General features: G+C 42.9%; 1 protein-coding gene across 1 annotated transcript in view; it reads left to right on the top strand.

Annotated features, from left to right (window-relative positions):
- The first annotated feature begins 3,076 nt into the window (after nucleotides 1-3,076).
- LOC134347284 (SLAM family member 5-like) overlaps nucleotides 3,077-22,311 on the top strand; it is a 35,703-nt gene continuing 16,468 nt past the window's right edge. Inside the window, exon 1 of the mRNA XM_063049685.1 lies at nucleotides 3,077-3,184. Within this exon, the coding sequence (XP_062905755.1) occupies nucleotides 3,088-3,184 (97 nt within the window). The 5' untranslated portion in view covers nucleotides 3,077-3,087. The remainder of the gene's footprint in view (nucleotides 3,185-22,311) is intronic.

Raw genomic sequence — 22,311 nt, 5'->3', positions numbered from 1 at the left:
CGCTCTGCTCGCTAAACCGGCCGGCATTTGCTGGTCCGTGGAATACACAATGCGACCTTGCTTCTGTCCCGCGTGTCGGGATGTAACCATTTCCAGCGCTAAAAAAAACCAAATAAAACTCTCTCTACCAGCACGTTAGAGAGGATGCAGCTTCGACGTGTTACCGTGAGAAAAAAATACAAAAAAATAACGTAAATTAAAAAGTAAGAAGAAGAAAGTAAGAATAGATCGGAATGGCTGTACCTGGCTGCATGCACGACCGGCGCATGCGCACACATATGTTCCAGGATACATGGAATGTTCCAGGATAGAGGCAAAGCAGATGTATTTTATAGCTCTTAACTCTGAGTGGAGTCATCGGGATGCCGTCATGACGGTGTTTTATTTTTAGCAGGCTTTCTTATTTTTTTACGAGACCGAGTTGCTAGCACGACGCTCAACCCAGCACGGATGGAAAGCGTGCAAGGGTGACGGCTGGATTCCAACTCGGGGGCCTTTGCTCCGAAGTTCGGCGCTGATGCCACTACACCACCAGCCAGCTAAAAGCAGATGTATGGGTGAAAAGAGGACGTTGCCTTTTTTATTTCTAGGGTCACTATTTAGAGGCTCCTAGTTGGGCTGATGCAATAGTGTGGACCTTCTCTAAAGGAAAGAAGCATCGCAAATTGTTGAAGTGGCAATCAGAGCATTTTAGTTCTCGTGCCATAATTATATTACATTTAAGATAGTGATGGGAAAAGGAAGGACAGCCCAAAGGTTAGGTTGTTAAACTGGAGAATGACCCGCTGAACCTATTTGAAAAGAAAAGGAAGTATGATATCAAGAGACCTGGAGCAGCATGTTCCTCTAAGGATGAATGACGAGACCGGTATGTACGGGATCTATGCGTGATGACTTACTGAGGCGGCGGTCAAGAAAAAAGAAGGAAGTTTAGGAGCCAGTTCCGTGGCTCGGCTTGCAGCATGCGTTCCATGCTTCCACTCCCCATGTTATTACTCTGTTACTGTCAGATCCTCTGTAATTGCTGGTCTTATATCAGACCCTTACCTTTTCTGAATATATTCGTTGGTGGCTGGACTCAGTATTTTGAAATAAGAGACTGCAGATGCTGGAATCTGTAAAAACACACAAAACGCTTGAGGAATTCAATGTGTCAACCAGCAGATATGGAGGGAAATGGACAGATGAAGGTTCTAGACACGAAACGCTGACTGTGCATTTCCCTCCATAGCTGTTGCTGGAGTTGTTATGGTGTCATAAGGGGGTGGCTGGGAACGGACCCAAGTGCAAGACACAGACAATGAAGTACTAGGGACAGGACTAGGATACAGGGTGAGGGCTAGGACATGGACCTGAAAACCAGGAACCCGGAACAGGACTGGACAAGAGAGCTAGGACCCCAGGCTGGGATTCTGAGCCAGAGACTGGACAAGGACCTAGAACCTGGGTCTTTCCTCTGGCCCGGACCCCAGAACTAGGCAAGGACGTGACTTGGCCGGCAAGCAGGACGAGGCTGGAGTCTTCAGACTTGAGGCGAGGCTGGAGACCAGAGACTTGAGGCGAGGCTGGAGACCAGAGACTTGGGGGCTTGATGCTCCTCCTGGGCAGGGCGAGGTAATCCTGGGCAGGGCGCGGATCTCCACCTGATGGAGGCAAGGGACAGGAAGGGACAGAACCAATCGCAGGGTAACGGCAATCTGGCCTGGCTTACCCGATGGAGGCAAGGGACAGGAAGGGACAGGACCCACCGCAGGGTAACGGCAATCTGGCCTGGTGTACCCGATGGAGGCAAGGGACAGGAATGGAGCGAAGTACAGGGTGGCTCCAAGACAAGACTTCAGGCAAGATGAGGTGAGAGTTACCGGCTAGACAAGACAAGGCTTCAGGCAATGCAAGGCAAGACAAGAACTTCAGGCGAGGCGAGAGTTACTGGCAAGACAAGGCAAGGCTTCAGGTAATGCAAGGTGAGGCGAGAGTTACTGGCAAGACAAGGCAAGGCTTCAGGCAAGGAAACAGAAGGCAGGGGAAGGAATATAAGGAGTCTCTGGAGATATTTATGCAGCCAGCCCCAACGAGAAACAGCTGCTTCAGTTAGTGCTCAAACAGGAACAGAAACAGGGTAGACAGGAAAACCTGGAGCAAGGTCGATGGACAGGCCCGTGAACCGGAATGCAGACTTTACAGACCGGACCATGACATAAGGGGTTTCTCATAGAGTCAGCGTTTTGTCACAATCATAGAGAACGACAGCACGGAAACAGGCCGTTTGGCCCATCTAGTCTTCGATGAACTGTTATTCTGCCTAGTCCCATCGATCCACAAATGGACCATAGATCTCAGTACCCCTCCCATCCATGTACTCATCCAGTCTTCTCTTAGATATTGCAAACGAACCCCCATCCACCCACTCTGCTGCTGTTTAATACCTAGTTTGTTCCTCACTTTGTCCCTATTTGCTGAATATACAGTAGCTGTGTTCCGTCCCTTAACTAAAGGTGCTGTAGTCAGTCGTAACCTGTCCGCAGCTTCTGAGGGTGGCGGAACTACTGTCTCACAGCTCCAGGAGCCCGGGTTGGATCCGACCTCCGGTGCTGTCTGCATGGAGTCTGGACGTTGTGCCGGTGATCGCGTAGGTTTCCCCGGATGCCCCGATTTCCTACCATCTCCTAGAGACAATAGGTTAATTAGTCGTGAGAAGCTAAACAGAGCGTGTTGATGAGTGGTAGGGTGTGAGGCAGTTGATGGGTATACGAAGGGAATTAAAAATGGGCTCATGTCGCATTGGTGAAAATGGGCAGATAAAGATCAGCGTGGATTCTGTTCCTCCGTTCGGGTGCTGTCTGCCTGAATTATATGGATGAAAGGAAGTCGATGGAAAGTAGAGGAAAAATAGGTTGTAGGGGTACAGGTGGAGTGGCGAGGACCGATGAGTTCTCTCAGCTAAGAGCTGACATCGTCCGCGATGGACTGAACGTTTCCTCTTCACTCTCGCATCTCCCTTTCAAACTGTTTTCAACCTCCCCGCCCCTTCCTGTGCTCGCCCGCCCGAAAGATATAACCAAAGCTCGCGCAGCATTGCAACATTTAATGACAATCTTCTTCTTCACAGAGCAAATGGCAAAGATAGGTTCTGGGATCGTCTCCGGCCTCACGATTATTTACCTGCTGCTGAGCGATTCGGGAGGTGGGTTCTCGGCTTTACATCTTAAACTGGTGGGGGAAGGTGGAGGGGTTAAACACTGAGACCGAAGTAGGGGACTGCAACGAGTGATTCTGTTGCTTTGGCTTTGTCCGTGCATTGAATTTCAGATCTTGATAAACTTGTCGCAGCCGTTCCTTGCCCAGTTCCTTTCAGCCACCCAATCATCTTTTGGAGTGAGTTTCTTCACTGTGTCAGCCAAGTTTCCCATTGCAGATCGAGGACTGGGGCGACTTTCCGTACAGAACCTCAGTACCTGTCTTAGGCAAAGTACCTGCCTCTCACGCCGTTGCGAGCACGCTTGGAATAAAATGTGAAACCGATTAATGATCGAAATGTGTAGAAAATAAACCCGAGATTATGTTGCCATGTAGTACAGACATCCTACCTCTCCCGGAAGTTCCGGGAGTCTCCCGCATATGAATAGTGGCTCCCTGATGCCCGCAAATTATATACAATATCACGGAAATCAATTTTTTTGAAAGCGACCGAGCGAGAGAAAGCAAGAGAGAGCGCCATGGAAGAGTGTTCCAAAAAAATATAAAACGTACGTCACCCCAGACTGCACTAAAGTGTATCCCTGCCTAATAGGGGTCAAAAATAATGACAGTGTTGTTCGCTGCACTGTTTGCAACAGTGACTTTTCTATTGCCCATGGTGGGTTAAGACTGTAAAAGACATGTTGAGGTGAGTTTAACAGGTGTCATTCGTTCATTAGCGTAGCTAACGTTACTTAAACTAGCTGGTTAGCTGCTAAGGAGCTACTCTATTGCAGACATTCCCCCTCTCCCGGAAGTCTCCCGCAAATTTATGGTGCTACCTCCCTGAAATGAGTTTTTGCAGGGTGGGATGTCTGCGTAGTAGCATAAAATACCAGATGTATATATGTTCTGGAAATTATGGAAATAATTGTCCGGAAATGCGTGACTAGAATCTACTTAATTTCAAGGCAAGTCATTTTCTTAAAGCATGTAACGGCGAACATTGAAATTAATGTTACATAAAATGTCATCGTGTTATCAGTTCAATAGCAGCTCTTTCCCCTTCTGCTATCACGTCAGAAACTTGGCCCAGTATGCCGAGCCGAATTTTTAATCTACTCCAAGATCAATGCTGATACAATTGTATATCGATGTTATATTGACTGTCCTGTTGTACATACTATTTATTATAAATTACTATAATTTGCACATCGTGCATTTAGACGGAGACGCAACGTAAAGATTTTTAGTCCTCATGTATACGAAGTAAAAAAGACAATTCAGTTTAATGTTTTCTTCCCGCATAGCCCTCTATTTCTTTTATTTATGTATCTATCTAACAATCTTTTAAATATCTCTATTCTATCTGTCTCTACCCCTACCCCCGGGAGCACAGTCCATGCACCCACCACTCTCTGCAAAAGACCTGCCTCTGACAACCCCCCATACTTTCTTCCCAACTTCTTAAAATTATGCCCTCTCACATGAGCAATTTTCTTTCTGAAAAAGGGGCTCTGCCCATCTGCTCTATCAACGCCTGTTATCATTGTATATTTCTCTTATCAAGGCAGCTTCATTCCAAAGAGAAAAGCCCTAGTTCACTCAACCCTTTCTCATGAGACATGCTCTCTATTCCAGCCAGTAGCCTGGTAAATCTCCTCCGCATATTTCCTTTCTATAATTAGGAGACCAGAGATGAATACAATACTCCAAATGTGGACTAATCTGAGTTTTATAGGGTTACTTCATGGCTCTTTAACTCAATTTCTCGACAGATAAAGGGCAACAAAAAATTATGCCATTATGTACATCCTATCTTTGTCCCATTTAGAACTCTATCTGCCACTTCTCTGCATCATACCAATGTCCAATTTGTATCTACAACAACTTTTCACACTATCCACAACAGCACTAAAGTTTGGGTCATCTGCAAACATACTAAGCACCTTGCCACTCCCTCATCCAAATCATTTATAAAAATCACAATAGGTATGATTCCCAGAACAGATCACTGTGGAACATTACTGCTCGTAGACATCCAGGTAGGCTCTGCTCTATCTAATACTGCCCTCTGCCTTCTGTGGGCAAGCCAATACTGACTCCACACAAACAAGGTTCCCTGGATCCTACGTCTTCTGACTTTATGAATGAGCATTATCAAATTCTTCACTGAAATCCATGTACACCATATCCACTGCTCTACATTCCTCACAGTATTTTGTCACTTCCTTGAATAATTCCCTCAGCCTTGTGAGACACTGCCTGCCCTGAATGAAGTCAGGCTCACTAATTCTAATCAATCTATCCCTCTCCAAATTCTAATAAGTCCTCTCTCTAAGAATCCTCTCCAATAGTTTGTCCATCACTGACATAAGACTCATTCGTTGATAATTTCCAAGATTGTCACAGGATAATCTAATGTATCTATCTCTGCCACTACCCCTGACAGCATATTCCATGCTCCTACCACTCTTCTTTCCTTACTCCTTTCTTGAACACATTTGCCACCCTCCAGTACATGCCCCTATTCTTGACAGGCCTTTTAATCCCTAATGCACTCTCAACTTGCACTAATGTCATAATTTTATCTTTGTTTATTGCGTTCTGTAATTTATGTATAATTTATGTTAATATATGTTTAAGAACAATTACTTCTATATGCCACGTTTGTAGTGTACTGGACTGCTGCTGTAAAGACCTCATTTTCATGGCAATAATTTTGACATTGATACCATTCACTTACAAATACTCTGTGGGGCTTCAGCTTATTTATCTGCATCAGGATTTGAGCCTGTGCACCCAAATTTATGGCATCCTCTCAGAACCAGGTTACCAATGGCGTATTTCGCTGTATTAATGGTTACCTTGCTGCTGTAGGTGTTTGGGAATTGCCCATGTCTAATATATCTGCATCTCTTCTCAAACCTGTCTAGAATTTAGTGGGGGTATTGGCTAAGGTCTCAGTTCCATTCCCAGGGTCCACCATGTTGTCCAAGGAGGGTTCTCTTCCAACCACCCGAACAAGTGGGCAAGATTTCTCAAAGGAGCAGACAACATCCTGTTTTACTGCATGTTATAATGGGAGACCCAGAACAATCTCACTCTGACTCCCAGAAACAGCCATAGCCCACACTCCCTAATACAATGTCAAATTGAGCTTCCTATTGTGGGAGGGATGAAACTGGAAGATCAGTATGCATATCCTGTTGCTATTATTGTTGTGTAAATGAGATGGTAATAAGCAGTGATGATATATTACAGGAGCTCAGTATAGATAATGATTAAAATACAGAGGGATGGTTTTAGAGGCATAGAGGACTACAGCAGAGGAACAGGTCATTTGGCCCATTAATAATGTCAAATTATTAACTGACCTGCACCAACCATAGCCTTCCATACTACTCTCATCCATGTATTTATTCAAGTTTCTCTTAAAAGCCAAAATCAAATGTGCAACCACTACTTCCATGACAGCTCTTTTCCTCTGAGTGAACAGGTTCCCCTTTTATTCCCCTGAAATATTTCAACTTTCACCCTTAACCTATGACCTCTCGCTCTATTTTCACCAACATGTGGAAACACCATGCTTGTATTTACCCTGTTTATACCTCTCAGAATGTTGTGTTTGCTCATATGTTCATATTTTATGTGTTGATTTTGGATGGAGTCCAATCTGGGAGCTGTTTGTTGAGAAGCCACAGAGAATGATTTGAACATGAAGAGCTCCTGCATGCAAGTTTTTCATTATACCTCTACCTCACTGTACTTGTACACATAACAATAAGCCTGACTAACAAACTCCAAACCAGAGCCATCAATAGCTGATGTCACAAGAATGGTATCAGGCACTTCACTGGAGCATTAGCACAGGCATGAATGTTTGTCCCAAATAGGTCTGTTGGAGGAGCACCTCACTCAGTGGTACAACTGGTAGTGCTGCACCCTCACAGCTTCGATGACCCTGCTTCAATCCTGATTGACAGCGTTGTCTGTGTGGAGTCCATCCCGTGAGCATGTAGGTCTCCTCCCAGAGTCCAAAGTGTGGGTTAATTGGCTACTGTGAATCACTACTCTCCCTCTCCTCCGGTATGATTGAGTGGTAGAACTAAAATGGGATCAGTGTTGGATTAGTGAAAAAGTTTGGGACATATCTAACAGATTGAAGGGTGTGTTCCTGCTATATGGCTTCACCTACATGTGGCATCCAGAGTCATCATCTGTGATTCTTTGACATTTCCCCTTCCCATCTCCTTTTTTGCTTATCACCAGATCCACTCACATGCTAGGCCATATACTTGACTTAGTCTTATCGTCCGGTTTTCCGATCTGCAATGTGGAAATAATTGATGCGTGTCTGTCGGATCATAGTGCTGTTATGTTTGATGCTTCTCTGCCTTTTCCCCTACTAAATTTCATCTCCCTGTACATTGCTTTCATTACATTAACTCTTCGACTGCCGATAAATTCTCTGAGGCTCTCATAACTGCTCCTAATAAGGCTTCTTCTCCCCATCTCAGCACTGAGGAACTTATTTCCTTATTTAATTCCACCTGCTCTTCTATTCTGAACACTGTTGCTCCCCTTAAATTCAAAAACCCTCAGCCTAAAGGTCTGCCTTGGTTTAATGACACCACCAGAGCCCTGAGGAGGAAGTGCAGAATATCCGAACGAAAGTGGAAGCATGATAAGCTTCAAATTTCCTTTCAAGTTTTGAGATAAAATCTTCACAAAAATCAGGATTCAGTTAAGGCTGCGAGAGCAAAATACTTTTCTGACCTAATTCCCAACAACCCTCATAATCCCAAAGTCTTGTTCAGTACCATAAATTCTGTTATTTGTCCCACCCCCAGTATTAGATCAGATGCATCCCCTGCTAAGTGCAAAGAATTTTTTAAATTCTTCACTAGAAAAGTTGAAGACATTAGAATGAATATCCCCCCTCCCCCACCGACCCATGACCTAACTGCCTCACCGGTCTGTTCATCTAAACTGGACTGTTTCCAACCCATCACGCTACCCTCCCTTACAAAGATTGTATCCACCATGAAACCTGCAACCTTCCCCCATTATCCCCACAGCCCTCTTGAAGGATGTCTTTTACACAGCCGGTCCCAGCATCCTCTCTATTATCAACAGCTCCCTGGCCACTGGTACCGTTCCAACCTGCTTCAAGCGTGCCGTGGACCAGTCCCTCCTAAAAACACATCTTAGACCCTACCTTACCTAGTAACTACAGACCTATTTCTAAACTTCCATTCCTGTCAAATGTTCTCGAAAACGTTATTCTTAGTCAATTGCTGCTCTGCCTACATCAAAACAACATCTTGGAAAGATTTCAGTCAGGTTTTAAGGCTCATCATAGCACAGAGTCTGCTCTGCTAAAAGTGTACAATGATCTCCTCCTCTCTACTGACTCAGGTGACTCTGCCATACTAATTCTTCTTGACCTCAGCGTAGCATTCGATACTGTGGATCATGCCATTTTAATAGACCGTTTCCATTACAGGGTTGGTGTTTATGGCACTGCCTTGCAGTGGTTCACATTCGACCTCAAAAATAGAAGCTTCTCTGTCAACTTAGGCAAATTTTCCTCTTCTCCAGCTAGTTTCTCCTGCAGGGTCCCACAAGGTTTCATCTTAGGTCTCATTCTTTTCTCTATATACATGCTTCCCCTCGGCCAAATCATTCAAAAACACATTTCCTTCCATTGTTAAGCTGACGACACACAGCTTTATCTCCCCTTGAAACCAAACGACGAGTCAAATCTAGTCAGCCTCATGAACTGCCTTGAGGACATAAAGTGTTGGATGGCTCAAAACTTCCCACAATTGAATGAAGGAAATCTGAAGTTGTCCTATTTGGCCCCACCGACTCCATCAAAGTGATTACCAACAGTCTTGGTAACCTGTCCACCCTTGTCAAACCCCATGTCAAAAACCTTGGTGTGATATTTGATTCCGCATTTAACTTTGACGAGCGAGTTAATGCAGTAGTAAAAGCCAGTTTTTTCCAGCTTCGTACTATTGCCAAAATCAAGTCATTTCTCTCTTTCAAAGATCTCGAGAAAGTCATCCACACCCTTATATCCTCTCCCTTGGACTACTCCAACTCCCTATATACTGGGATTAGTCAGTCGTCGCTGTCCCACCTGCAACTTGTCCAGAATGCCACAGCCAAGCTCCTGACAGGTGCCCTGAAGAGGGACCATATAAATTCTATCTTGGCCTCTCTCCACTGGCTACCAGTATGGTTTAGAATTGGTTTTAAGGTTCTCCTGTTTGTTTATAAGGCCCTAAATGGGCTGGCCCCCTCCTATATTGCAGACCTTCTAACCCCTTATTCTACTTCCAGATCCCTCAGGTCGGCTGACTTGGGGCTCCTGGCAGTCCCATGATCTAAATTTAAGTTCAGGGGTGACCGCGCCTTTGCTGTTGTAGCCCCTAGACTGTGGAACAGCATTCCCCTTCCTATCAGATCTGCCCCCTCCCTTGACGCTTTTAAGTCCAAGCTCAAAACTTACCTTTATTCACCAGCGTTTGAATCTGCCTGATGTGGCTGATTTTTGGCTTGTGCCTAGGCTCATGTGTTGTTTATTTTGTGCCTATAAGCTGTCTGCCTTCTTGTTTATATCTGTGTTTCTTGTATTTGTGATTTTAGCTACTTGTTATGGTTTGTATAGCACTTTGGTCAACATGGGTTGTTTTTAAATGTACTTTATAAACAAATTTGACTTGACTTGACTTTTTTCCTCTGTCAAGGATCCGCAGTGCAAGTATGGGCAATTTTGTCAGAATTTGGGTTAACAATACAACCTGTGGGCATCGATCAATAGCAGAGATGAAGGGGCGGGATGGCTGTGCCATGGGAAGCTGAACTTACTGAAATGGTACACAGCCACTCTCTGTGTTGGTCACATTCATATCTGTTCACAGCTTTACATATTCAGTCACACAGATGTCCTAACATCAGGATCTTTTATAGTACAGTGGATTTTAGTTAAATATGACACATCAGGACCAGCGCATTTTGGCCTATTTAAGCAGCTGCCCCAAATAGCTGAAGTATCATGTAGATAGTTAAAAACATAAAAAGGCTAAACTACCAGTTAACTGCGTAACAAATTGTGTATTTAAATAAAGAAAAACTAGAGAAAATTAGAATACTATCAACACTCCTATAAAACTGTTTATTAGTTCTTAATAGTTTTTAAAGGAGGAATTAATCCAATGTATGCTGCTGTGTTCTTTTGATTAAATGTAAATTAACATAATCAGTGCAGACACCTAATGCAGATAATGGACTGATAAAGATCCTACAAATCTTCATTTTCATTGTAACATTCAAGTTAGTTGTTAATATCTTCAAATTCATCATAGTTCCTAACTTGTTAAGGTAGTTAAATCATTTTAATTGTACTACCATCCGTTTTTGGCATCTCCACCCCTGATTGCTTGAAAATGCAGAGAGCAAAACAGTTTTTAATTGCCTTACTGGTTTACTTCTCAGCAACTGTGAGTGACAAAAATACTGCTTTTTGAACACAAACACATACACAACTGGTTTTATTTAAAAACTGTACATTCTAAGCATGGTGTAGTGTCTAATATCTTGCAAGTGCAATCGACTAAAACAGTCAGAAACTGTATGGCAACAGTCTCCTTCCCCAACTGAGCAGCATAGTGTGAAGGCAATCCCTGCTATTTTCTTGATTAGTAGTCCCAAATAAGTGGCCAATTAACCAAGATTCAAAGATTTGATGTGCATTTATTATCAAAAAATGTATAAATTATGCAATCTTGAGACTTGTCTCCTTATAGACAGCTAGTTCAAGCCTCAGCTAATGCAGCGTGTTGTGTCCTTGAGTAAGGCACTTAACCACATATTGTTCTGCAATGACACCGGTGCCAAGCTGCACCGGCCCTAGTACCCTTCCCTTGGACAACATCGGTGACGTGGAGAGGGGAGACTTGCAGCACGGGCAAATGCAGGTCTTGCATACAACCATGCCGGGTTGTATGGAAACCTTCCAAGGCACAAATCCATGGTCTCACAGGACAAACAGATGCCTATTAAATTAAGATAGCTACAAAGCAAGAAACCTGAAAGAACTCAATTAAAAAATAAAAAGCAACTCCCAATTCACAGAGAAAGAGAAAAAAACACAAATCATGCAAACAGTAGAAGCAAGCAGCAACAAAAGCACTCCAAATCAAATTGAGTCCTTAGACCCAAATCTCCAGAGCCCAGTTAACCAGATTCCACTGTGTACTCATAATTTTTCTATCAGTTCCTTATTTAACAGCATCACAAGTAAAGCTACTCTTTTACACTTCTCAGTGAACAATGCATAAACAAACAGAGCTTCGTATATGGCATTTGAGGGAAGCTCTGACTGTACTTGTATTGGTTCAGGGTCCAGTGGACACTTGGATGTACCATCTGTTCCAAGCAGTTGGGATCAAAGATGGCAGGCTGCGATAGGAGAGCTCCCTGGTGCACCTTGCACTGAACATGCTGTAAGGTGGGGGGCACCAACTGATTACAAGAGTATCCCTATGCTTTTGATGTAATTACTACTGAAGTGTAGTCACAATGTAGGCCATACTGCATTGATGTGTGCATAACAAGAGCCCAGTACAACCCATTTCTGACCAGGAGAAAGAAGTGTCCCAGATAATGGGGAGAAATACCACTCCTGCACATTACTACTATCTGGTATCTTATGCCCAGCTTACAGAGAGGGAGAATGAATACATTCTATTAATAATGTGTAAAGCAGTTCTATAAATACCCTTCATTTATTCATTAACTTGCAGATCATTCAAGTTCAAGTTCAAATTTATTGTTATTCAACTGTATACATTTATACTGTGAAAAGAAAAAATGTTGCAAGTTGCACAACATGGTACATACAACTCGGAAGCAACACATAAAGTAATATTGCTACAAATAAATCAGCAATTAATAAAATATATCCCACAAGATTGGCATTTTGATGCACATGTGGAATGCTCTGCAACTGGATCTGTAATATGAAGAGGTGTAATTGTATTTACTACTGTGCCCCGATATCTGAAGCCCCTAAGTTGCTCTCCCCTTTTCATGGAAACCTATGACACAGCAACTATAGTATTATTTGCCAATGTGTTACAGCCTGTATAAGTACACAGCTTGTATTATTTAGTTGCCTGGTGCTGCCAACATGGTGTGGATTTTCTATTGCTCAGCAAGGTGTGGTTTGATTCAGACGTCACTGAAATATTAGCTACTAGGCATGACCCACGCGCTGTCTTCTCCACATCCATAAAACCACCAATATATTTCAGTTTATCTGCATCTGGCAACAATTTACTCTTTAGTCAATTGCAAGTCTATTTTGTATCTTCTGTCATGGAGGTGAAGAAACTAATATCCAACCCATTGAAAGTCTAGAAACAAAGTGTTCTATTCTCTACACAAGTAATATAATAAGCCACTGTCTGGATTGGTGATAACATGACCATGGTTTGAACTTCCTAAATTTCAGTACCGGTTTCGATCTATTTAATGTGAAATAATGTGTCAGGCTACATGTCTTGTTTCTTTATGGCCAAAGGTTGAGAAGAGGGAATGTTACACTTGCTAACTGACAATACACCATTTTAAATGTGATGAGACCCCAACCAAAACATTTTCGGTACCTCATTCACATTTCCTCAAGCTTCTCCACTCCAACAACGAACCAGGTAATGGAAGTGGTTCATCCCAGGTCCCAGAAGATGTCATGGACTCTGAAATCTGTGCTCAAGGGCTGCATCCGCCACACTCTGGCTGGGACATAACTTGTGCTTTGTAAAAATTCAGCATTATTCCTTAGCTTCTGTATCCTAATTCATTTTTCATATTTTGAAATGACACAGAAAATAGTCATACAGCCCATTGAGTCTATGCCAGCACGAAGAGAAAACTCATTATGCACAATCCTCCTCTATTTTCCCTTTGATTTGTTTTCCCTCATAGGTTCATAAACACTCTGGATTCTTTCACCAGCCAGCTACACACTGGAGGTAACTTACAGCAGTTAATGACCAGGGGACAAGACCAAAATTGGGTGGATGAAAACAAGAAAAGATCTGTAGATGCTGGAAATCCAAACAACACTCACAAAATCCAAATAACACTCACAACACTCACTCAGCAGGCCAGGCAGCATCAATGGAAAAAAGTACAGTTGATGCTTAGGGCCGAGACCCTTTGGCAGGACTGGGTAGCTGGATCTATGAGGCAGCAGTACCACCCACTGCATCAGCACACCACCAACATGAAGTCAGGCCTTTGGGTCAGCCCTCTGAGCATGTCTGCTTCCTCCAAGGACTTGGGTAGATTTTTCTCAAGTATGTCTGTGCTTGCATCTCCTTTAAAGTTCTATTATTTGTTAATGTCGGAACGGCCATTGTTTCCTGTTTAAATGTAGCATATGGTTCCTGTATCTGTTTAAATACAACACAATCAATTGTGACATTATCCTGAGTTATTCATTATGGACTGTGCTTTTAAAAAGAGAGAGAGAGAGCATGCAGCTGTACAGCACAAACAACTTGTTATTGAGAGAGAGAGGCGAAGACTGCCCAAAGATTGTTTGGAATTTCTGCAAGGACACTACCAGCTTCTGAGTTCCTACTTGATGAGGGAGGAGCTACTTGATGGACAGCTGGTGTTCAGCACAGCAGTATTTAAACCAGCGTCATTGCCTGTTTCACAGGACACACAGACACACTAAGATGTGGTGAAATTACCACTATCCTGTTCAGGTGCCCACAAGTGTGGGACCGAACATCGATTACGAGGTATCGATCTGTGATTTCTAGTGCGTGAAAGAGCGACCCTGTGGGGTTTACCAGTGTGTCTAACCTTTGCCTGGGTTGGTAGACCATCACTTGAAGACGGTGCTCTTCAGTTGGTCAAGTTTGGCTAACTTGGAAGCTTCGGAGGACAATGGAAAGATCAACGGCATCAGCTCACCTGAAGAACTAGACACCTCTCTCTACATCACTACTCAACTCAATATCATGAACTGAACTGATTTCATTTACCCATCACCGTAAGACTGTATCTATTTATCCCCTAGACTTGGTGAAGCTTGGTTTTTATATTTCCACACTTATATATGCAAGAACTTTGCTAACCTGTTTGATATATCTGAATTTATATTACTGCATTGCGTAGTTACTAATAAACGAGCATTAGTTAACAGCAATACCAGACTCAAAAGGTATTTTCCATTTCTGCTGGTTCTTAACGGGGTATGTGAAATGGTACCTTCAGCTTTAAGCTTTGTGCTAATGAAAGGACATGATGCAAATACTGTTACCTGTAGAACCCTATTCTGTCCGTCTCTTTGCAGGTGCTGCCTGACTTCCCAACTATTTTCAGGCTTCTTTATATATCTACTGCTATAGACTCACCTCCAGTCTTCTGTAATTCTATAAAACATGAGACCTGGAAGTGAATATTATAATGAAGTGCTCAACAAAGTCAGGCGTAGGTAACCCATGACACACTCCTTAAGGCACAGCAGGAGGTGAACTTGAATCTTACACCAAACCCGGGCAGAAACAGTTTGCAGACAAACAAGGCTCTACAAAACTTCGAATGTTCTGAAAAAGATTTAGCATAAAATCCATCCTGCAGAGCCAATTTTTGTGTTCTCACTTGCATGTTTGTGTGTGAATGAAGGAGGCTAGAGGTTTTGCAGTGAGCTATGAGATACAGACACTGTTTCTTGGTTATTCTGTGCTGAAATTAAACCAGTGGTGAACGATGACCACAGAGAAATTTGTTCTCAACATTTGCCACTAATCTAATTTGTTTTGTCATGCCACAATAATGTCTCCAACCTTGCCCCTGAACAAAGCAATAGGAGAGGTTCAAGCAGAAATAGACCATTGGCTCCTTTTTCCTTATCCACATCCAAATAGCTTCATGCTTGATCGGTTATCTCTGCTGGCTTTTCTGCACTAGAATTTTGAGCTATTAATCTTTGTCTTGCTTGCACTTAATGACTCAAACACACAGTTCTCAAGATTTGCAAAGATTAGCCACCCATTCAAATAATAAATTTCTAACATCCCTGAATAGAATGGTCCATCCTTTACTTTGGAGACTGTGCACTCTGCTTCAAGACATCCCAGGCCTGGAATATTCTGTCTGTGAAGATAATTGGAGATCTAAGCTTTAGATCAAAGCTAAAGATCATCTTTACCACTGCAGACATTCAAGAGGGGGCCTAGAAGAATCTTGCAGTAGGGTCTCCTGAAATTCACAGTACATTGTCTTTATACTCCCAAGAGCAAAAATAACATTAGTTAGATTAAATATAATTTTATTTTGATAGTTTGCAGAGAAATACTTTTGTTGAAAGACACATTTACAATGGGACCACATCGTAACTGACAAGACCGCTTGGAATATTCACCTACCTTTGTTGGGTCAAGGGATTTAATCTGGATGGTAAAAGCTGCTGAGGAAAGATACCCAAGACACTGGACATTAGTGCTGTGTGGCTGACTCTAGGTACACAAATGCCAATTATTGATTGCATTGCTGAACAGGTCCAATGCCTGTTTTGATGCAGGTCCATTAACACGGCCCTGATGTCTGTAATTTGGCAGATACATATGGAATGAATCATGGTTCGCAGTGGTAATGGCTATGCTTCTGCATCACAAACTTCATACTTTGATAACAGCTGCTTTGTCCTCACAGACCCCACAGTGAACAGAAATCTGTCCTAGGAAGATCAAACTAGGGATTGGGTGGTGTGGCTTCGAGGTTAATAGGGCAGCAAAGACCCTTCACTATGGATCATTGCAAATCCTCAGCCGATACAAAAGCTCATCCGCATGTGGACCTGCATCCATACTCACTACTGTCCCTAAATGGCTTTCTATAAGAATGCAGGGAAATAGTAACACAGTGGTGTCAAGATATCAACCTTTCCATCAATGTCCAAAAAACAAAAGACTGATCATGGATTACATGAGGAATGGAGACAGACTCATCCTGATCAACATCAATGAGACTGCAGTTGATACGATGACCAGTTTCAAGTTCCTCAGTTATACGTCACCAAAGATCTCACCTGGACTGTACACACTGGCTGTGTGGCAAAAAAAAAGCACAACAGTGTCTCTTCCACCTCAGGCAACTAAAGAAGTTCAGCATGAGCCCTCAAATCCACAAGACCTTCGACAGTGGCACCATTAAGAGCATCCTGACTGGCTGTGTCACCACCTGGTATGGGAACTGCACCAACCTTGATCACCGAGCACATCTGTTCATGTGAAGTTCCTTCAATTGAGGACATTTACAGCAGCAGGTGCATTAAGAAGGTCTGGAAGATCATCGGGGACACCAATCACCCCAACCAAAACTTTTCAGCTGCTTCCATCTGGAAAATGGTACCGCTGCATTAAGGCCAGGACCTACAGGCTATGGGACAGCTTCTTTCTACACGCCATTAGACATAAATTCACATGTCTGTACATTGCAACGGAGTCATAATGCAAAGATTTTTACTCACATTGTGGAACGGACGTAAATAAATCCAATTTCAAATATCTCGAAGCTAACATTCATAGTGTTACTATGTTTCTCTGGGTGTTGACCACATCCTGGGTGTTGGGGGGGACAGCTTACCTGAGGGAAGCGACAGTGGCCGTGCCTCTGGCACAGATTCCAGCCCTGTAGCTCAGAAGGGTAGGGAAAGGAAGAGGAGGGCAGTTGTAATAGGGGACTCAATAGTAAGGGGGTCAGATGGGCGATTCAGTGGACGCAGTCCAGAGACCCGGATGGTAGTTTGCTTCCCTGGTGCCAGGGTCCGGGATATTTCTGGTCGTGTCCAAGATATCCTGAAGTGAGAGGGTGAGAAGCCAGAGGTCATGGTACATATAGGTACCAATGACATAGGTAGGAAAAGGGAAGAGGTCCTGAAAGGAGAATATAGGGAGCTGGGAAGGGAGTTGAGAAAAAGGACCGCAAAGGTAGTAATCTTGGGATTACTGCCTGTGCCACGCGACAGTGAGAGTAGGAATGCAATGACGTGGAGGATAAATGCGTGGCTGAGGGATTGGAGCAGGGGGCAGGGATTCAAGTTTTTGGATCATTGGGACCTCTTTTGGCGCAGGCGTGACCTGTACAAAAGGGACTGGTTACACTTGAATCCTAGGGGGACCAATATCCTGGCAGGGAGATTAGCGAGGGCTACTGAGGTGATTTTAAACTAGAATGGTTGGGGGGTGGGAATCAAATTAAAGAGGCTAGGCAAGAGGCGGTTAGTTCACAACAGGGGGATGGGAACCAGAGAGACAGAGGGGTGTAAAATGAGGGTAGAAGCAAAAAGTAATAAGGTGAAAAGTAAAAGTGGCAGGCCGACCAAATCCAGGGCAAGCATCAAAAAGGGCCACTTTTCAACATAATTGTATAAGGGCTAAGAGAGTTGTAAAAGCCCGCCTGAAGGTTTTGTGTGTCAATGCAAGGAGCATTCGTAACAAGGTGGATGAATTAAAAGTGCAGATTGTTATTAATGAATATGATATAGTTGGGATCACAGAGACATGGCTCCAGGGTGACCAAGGATGGGAGCTCAACATTCAGGGATATTCAATATTCAGGAGGGATAGACATGAAAGAAAAGGAGGTGGGGTAGCATTGCTGGTTAGAGAGGAGATTAACGCAATAGAAAGAAAGGACATAAGCCGGGAGGATGTGGAATCGATATGGGTAGAGCTGCATAACACTAAGGGGCAGAAAACGCTGGTGGGAGTTGTGTACAGGCCACCTAACAGTAGTAGTGAGGTTGGGGGTGGTATTAAACAGGAAACTAGAAATGTGTGCAATAAAGGAACAGCAGTTATAATGGGTGACTTCAATCTACATATAGATTGGGTGAACCAAATTGGTAAGGGTGCTGAGGAAGAGGATTTCTTGGAATGTATGCGGGATGGTTTTTTGAACCAACATGTCGAGGAACCAACTAGAGAGCAGGCTATTCTAGACTGGGTATTGAGCAATGAGGAAGGGTTAATTAGCAATCTTGTCGTGAGAGGGCCCTTGGGTAAGAGTGACCATAATATGGTGGAATTCTTCATTAAGATGGAGAGTGACATAGTTAATTCAGAAACAAAGGTTCTGAACTTAAAGAAGGGTAACTTTGAAGGTATGAGACATGAATTAGCTAAGATAGACTGGCAAATGACACTTAAAGGGTTGACGGTGGATATGCAATGGCAAGCATTTAAAGATCGCATGGATGAACTACAACAATTGTTCATCCCAGTTTGGCAAAAGAATAAATCAAGGAAGGTAGTGCACCAGTGGCTGACAAGGGAAATTAGGGATAGTATCAATTCCAAAGAAGAAGCATACAAATTAGCCAGAAAAAGTGGCTCACCTGAGGACTGGGAGAAATTCAGAGTTCAGCATAGGAGGACAAAGGGCTTAATTAGGAAGGGGAAAAAAGATTGAGAGAAAACTAGCAGGGATAATAAAAACTGACTGTAAAAGCTTTTATAGATATGTGAAAAGAAAAAGATTGGTTAAGACAAATGTAGGTCCCCTACAGACAGAAACAGGTGAATTGATTATGGGGAGCAAGGACATGGCAGACCAATTGAATAATTACTTTGGTTCTGTCTTCACTAAGGAGGACATAGATAATCTTCCGGAAATAGTAGGGGACAGAGGGTCCAGTGAGATGGAAGAACTGAGGGAAATATATGTTAGTAGGGAAGTGGTGTTAGGTAAATTGAAGGGATTAAAGGCAGATAAATCCCCAGGGCCAGGTGGGCTGCATCCCAGAGTGCTTAAGGAAGTAGCCCAAGAAATACTGGATGCATTAGTGATAATTTTTCAAAACTCTTCAGATTCTGGACTAGTTCCTGAGGATTAGAGGGTGGCTAATGTAACCCCACTTTTTAAAAAAGGTGGGGAAGAGAAACCAGGGAATTATAGACCAGTTAGCCTAACATCGGTGGTGGGGAAACTGCTAGAGTCAGTTATCAAGGATGTGATAACAGCACATTTGGAAAGCGGTGAAATCATCTGACAAAGTCAGCATGGATTTGTGAAAGGAAAATCATGTCTGACGAATCTCATAGAATTTTTTGAGGATGTAACTAGTATAGTGGACAGGGGAGAACCAGTGGATATGGTATATTTGGATTTTCAAAAGGCTTTTGTCAAGGTCCCACACAGGAGATTAGTGTGCACACTTAAAGCACAGAGTATTGGGGGTAAGGTATTGATGCGGATAGAGAATTGGTTGGCAGACAGGAAGCAAAGAGTGGGAATAAACGGGACCTTTTCAGAATGGCAGGCAATGACTAGTGGGGTACCGCAAGGCTCAGTGCTGGGACCCCAGTTGTTTACAATATATATTAATGACTTGGATGAGGTAATTAAATGCAGCATCTCCAAGTTTGCGGATGACACGAAGCTGGGCGGCAGTGTTAGCTGTGAGGAGGATGCTAAGAGGATGCAGGGTGACTTGGATAGGTTAGGTGAGTGGGCAAATTCATGGCAGATGCAATTTAATGTGGATAAATGTGAAGTTATCCACTTTGGTGGCAAAAACAGGAAAACAGATTATTATCTGAATGGTGGCCAAATAGGAAAAAGGGAGGTGCAACGAGACCAAGGTGTCATTATACACCAGTCATTGAAAGTGGGCATGCAGGTACAGCAGACGGTGAAAAAGGCAAATGGTATGCTGGCATTTATAGCAAGAGGATTCGAGTACAGGAGCAAGGAGGTACTACTGCAGTTGTACAAGGCCTTGGTGAGATCACACCTGGAGTATTGTGTGCAGTTTTGGTCCCCTAATCTGAGGAAAGACATCCTTGCCATAGGGGGAGTACAAAGAAGGTTCAGCAGGTTGATTCCTGGGATGGCAGGACTTTCATATGATGAAAGACTGGATGAACTAGGCTTATACTTGTTGGAATTTAGAAGATTGAGGGGGATCTTTTTGAAACGTATAAAATCCTAAAGGGATTGGACAGGCTAGATGCAGGAAGATTGTTCGCGATGTTGGGGAAGTCCAGAACAAGGGGTCACAGTTTGAGGATAAAGGGGAAGCCTTTTAGGACTGAGATTAGGAAAAACTTCTTCACACAGAGAGTGGTGAATCTGTGGAATTCTCTGCCACAGGAAACAGTTGAGGCCAGTTCATTGGCTATATTTAAGAGGGAGTTAGATATGGCCCTTGTGGCTAAAGGGATCAGGGGATATGGAGGGAAGGCTGGTACAGGGTTCTGAGTTGGATGATCAGCCATGATCATACTGAATGGCGGTGCAGGCTCGAAGGGCCGAATGGCCTACTCCTGCACCTATTTTGTATGTTTTCTATGTTTTCTATCCTCTTTTGCAGGAGCTACTTGAATATTACACCATTTTGTTATCTTCAGCTCCCCTTTTGGGTTATGCTTTAGGCACAGACTATTTCTGCCAGCAGATTAACACATTATTCATGACATGTAGTAGAGTTGTAGAGTTACGACTCTGAGACCATGAAACAGGTTGTCAGTGGCTGCTGTGTGGGCAGGGGCACAGCTCAGTAAGTTAATCTGTCTCAGGGTGAGGAGCACACAGGCACTTTAGTTTGTGTGGTTGCCTTGACAATGAGAAGTTCCTTTCAGTGTAATCACAATTCTGTTTGTAGTTAAGTTCTCCATTTCCCAAACATTCCACAAACTAAACAATCTCTAAATGCATCAATACGACCATCATTGAACTGACAATGCTCAGGCAACTTCTGAAATTCAGCAACATAATAAAATGGACTCCCCTTCCTGTTGATTCCACTTACGATGGCTAAATTATTCTGCAATCAGCAATAGCTTTGGTTTTAAACGTCCCCACATTATTTTCATATCAGCAAAGTTCATTTTGGCCGGTTTATTTGGAGTAGTAAAACTTCAAAGTAAATTGGATGCTTTAAACTCCAATGCACTTAACAAAATTGGCACTCAGTTCTCATTGGTTAAATTTGCTCAGTGTACAAAATCCCATTGTTTATCTTTCTGATGGAGCCAGCCATTTTAGCTTTCTTTTATGATTAATATCACATATACTCACTGTTTATGAATTTGTGAATTTGTCTGTTTTCTGCCTTTTTTAAAACTCAACCATGTCTGTTTTCTTCATTGGTCTATTTCTTACTGCGCTTTTAAAAAACTTGAATATTTTGCTTTGTGTTTTTTTTTACTTGAACATCTTGCTGCGCTTCAACGGGTATGTAGTGGTTTTGGGTTCATTTAAATCTTCCTCATCACACTGTTATATCTTGCAACTGCAAAACATAAAAAACTAATTGAAAGGAAAATAAGGGAGCTAGGAGATAAAAATGTGTAAGGTTTTAACTTTAGGTGAGGCACACACACATAACATTCATCTACTTCATGCATATGAATTATTTAAATGATCAAGAATGCTTAATCAAACAATATATTTACAATATTACTTAATTAGTACAGAAATATTAAAACACATGATAGGAGTAAATTGGATTAGACAATGGACTTTTGAGCAAAGCCAGAGATCAATAGTTGATAGCTGCCTTGCTGACTCGAGGCCTGTGCCACAGGGACTGGTGCTCAGTCAGTTAATTACGTGGACATCAATGACCTGTATGATAATGTGGTAAATGGGATTAGCAAATTTATAGATGACGCTAAGAAGGGGGATCCACTTGGGTCCATTCTAATTTGCTTACTGTCGCAACAGGTCAACAGCAGATGCCGTTTCATTGGCTCTTCATTCAACCCTGGAACATCTGGGCAGCGAAGATTCGTATGACAGGATGCCCTACATTGACTATTGTTTGGCATTCAACATTATCATCCTCGAAAAAAACTAATCACTAAGCTCCAAGATCTAGACCTTAATGTCTCCTTGTGCAACTAGATTGATGTTTTCCTTATTTGCCGCCCCAGTCAATTCGGATTGGCAACAACATATAACTGTGTATTTAGAGATTTTCTCAACTCGCTTTATGTTTATATCTGTGGAGCTAAGCTCAGCTCCAATGCCTATTTAATTTTGCCGACTTCACCACTGTCATTGGCTGAATCAAAGGTGATGGTAAGTCAGAAT

This window comes from Mobula hypostoma, chromosome 5 (assembly GCF_963921235.1).
Source record: "Mobula hypostoma chromosome 5, sMobHyp1.1, whole genome shotgun sequence".
NCBI lineage: Eukaryota > Metazoa > Chordata > Chondrichthyes > Myliobatiformes > Myliobatidae > Mobula > Mobula hypostoma.
The sequence above is the reverse complement of the archived record's forward strand: the minus strand, read 5'-3'. Positions and strand labels throughout refer to the sequence as shown.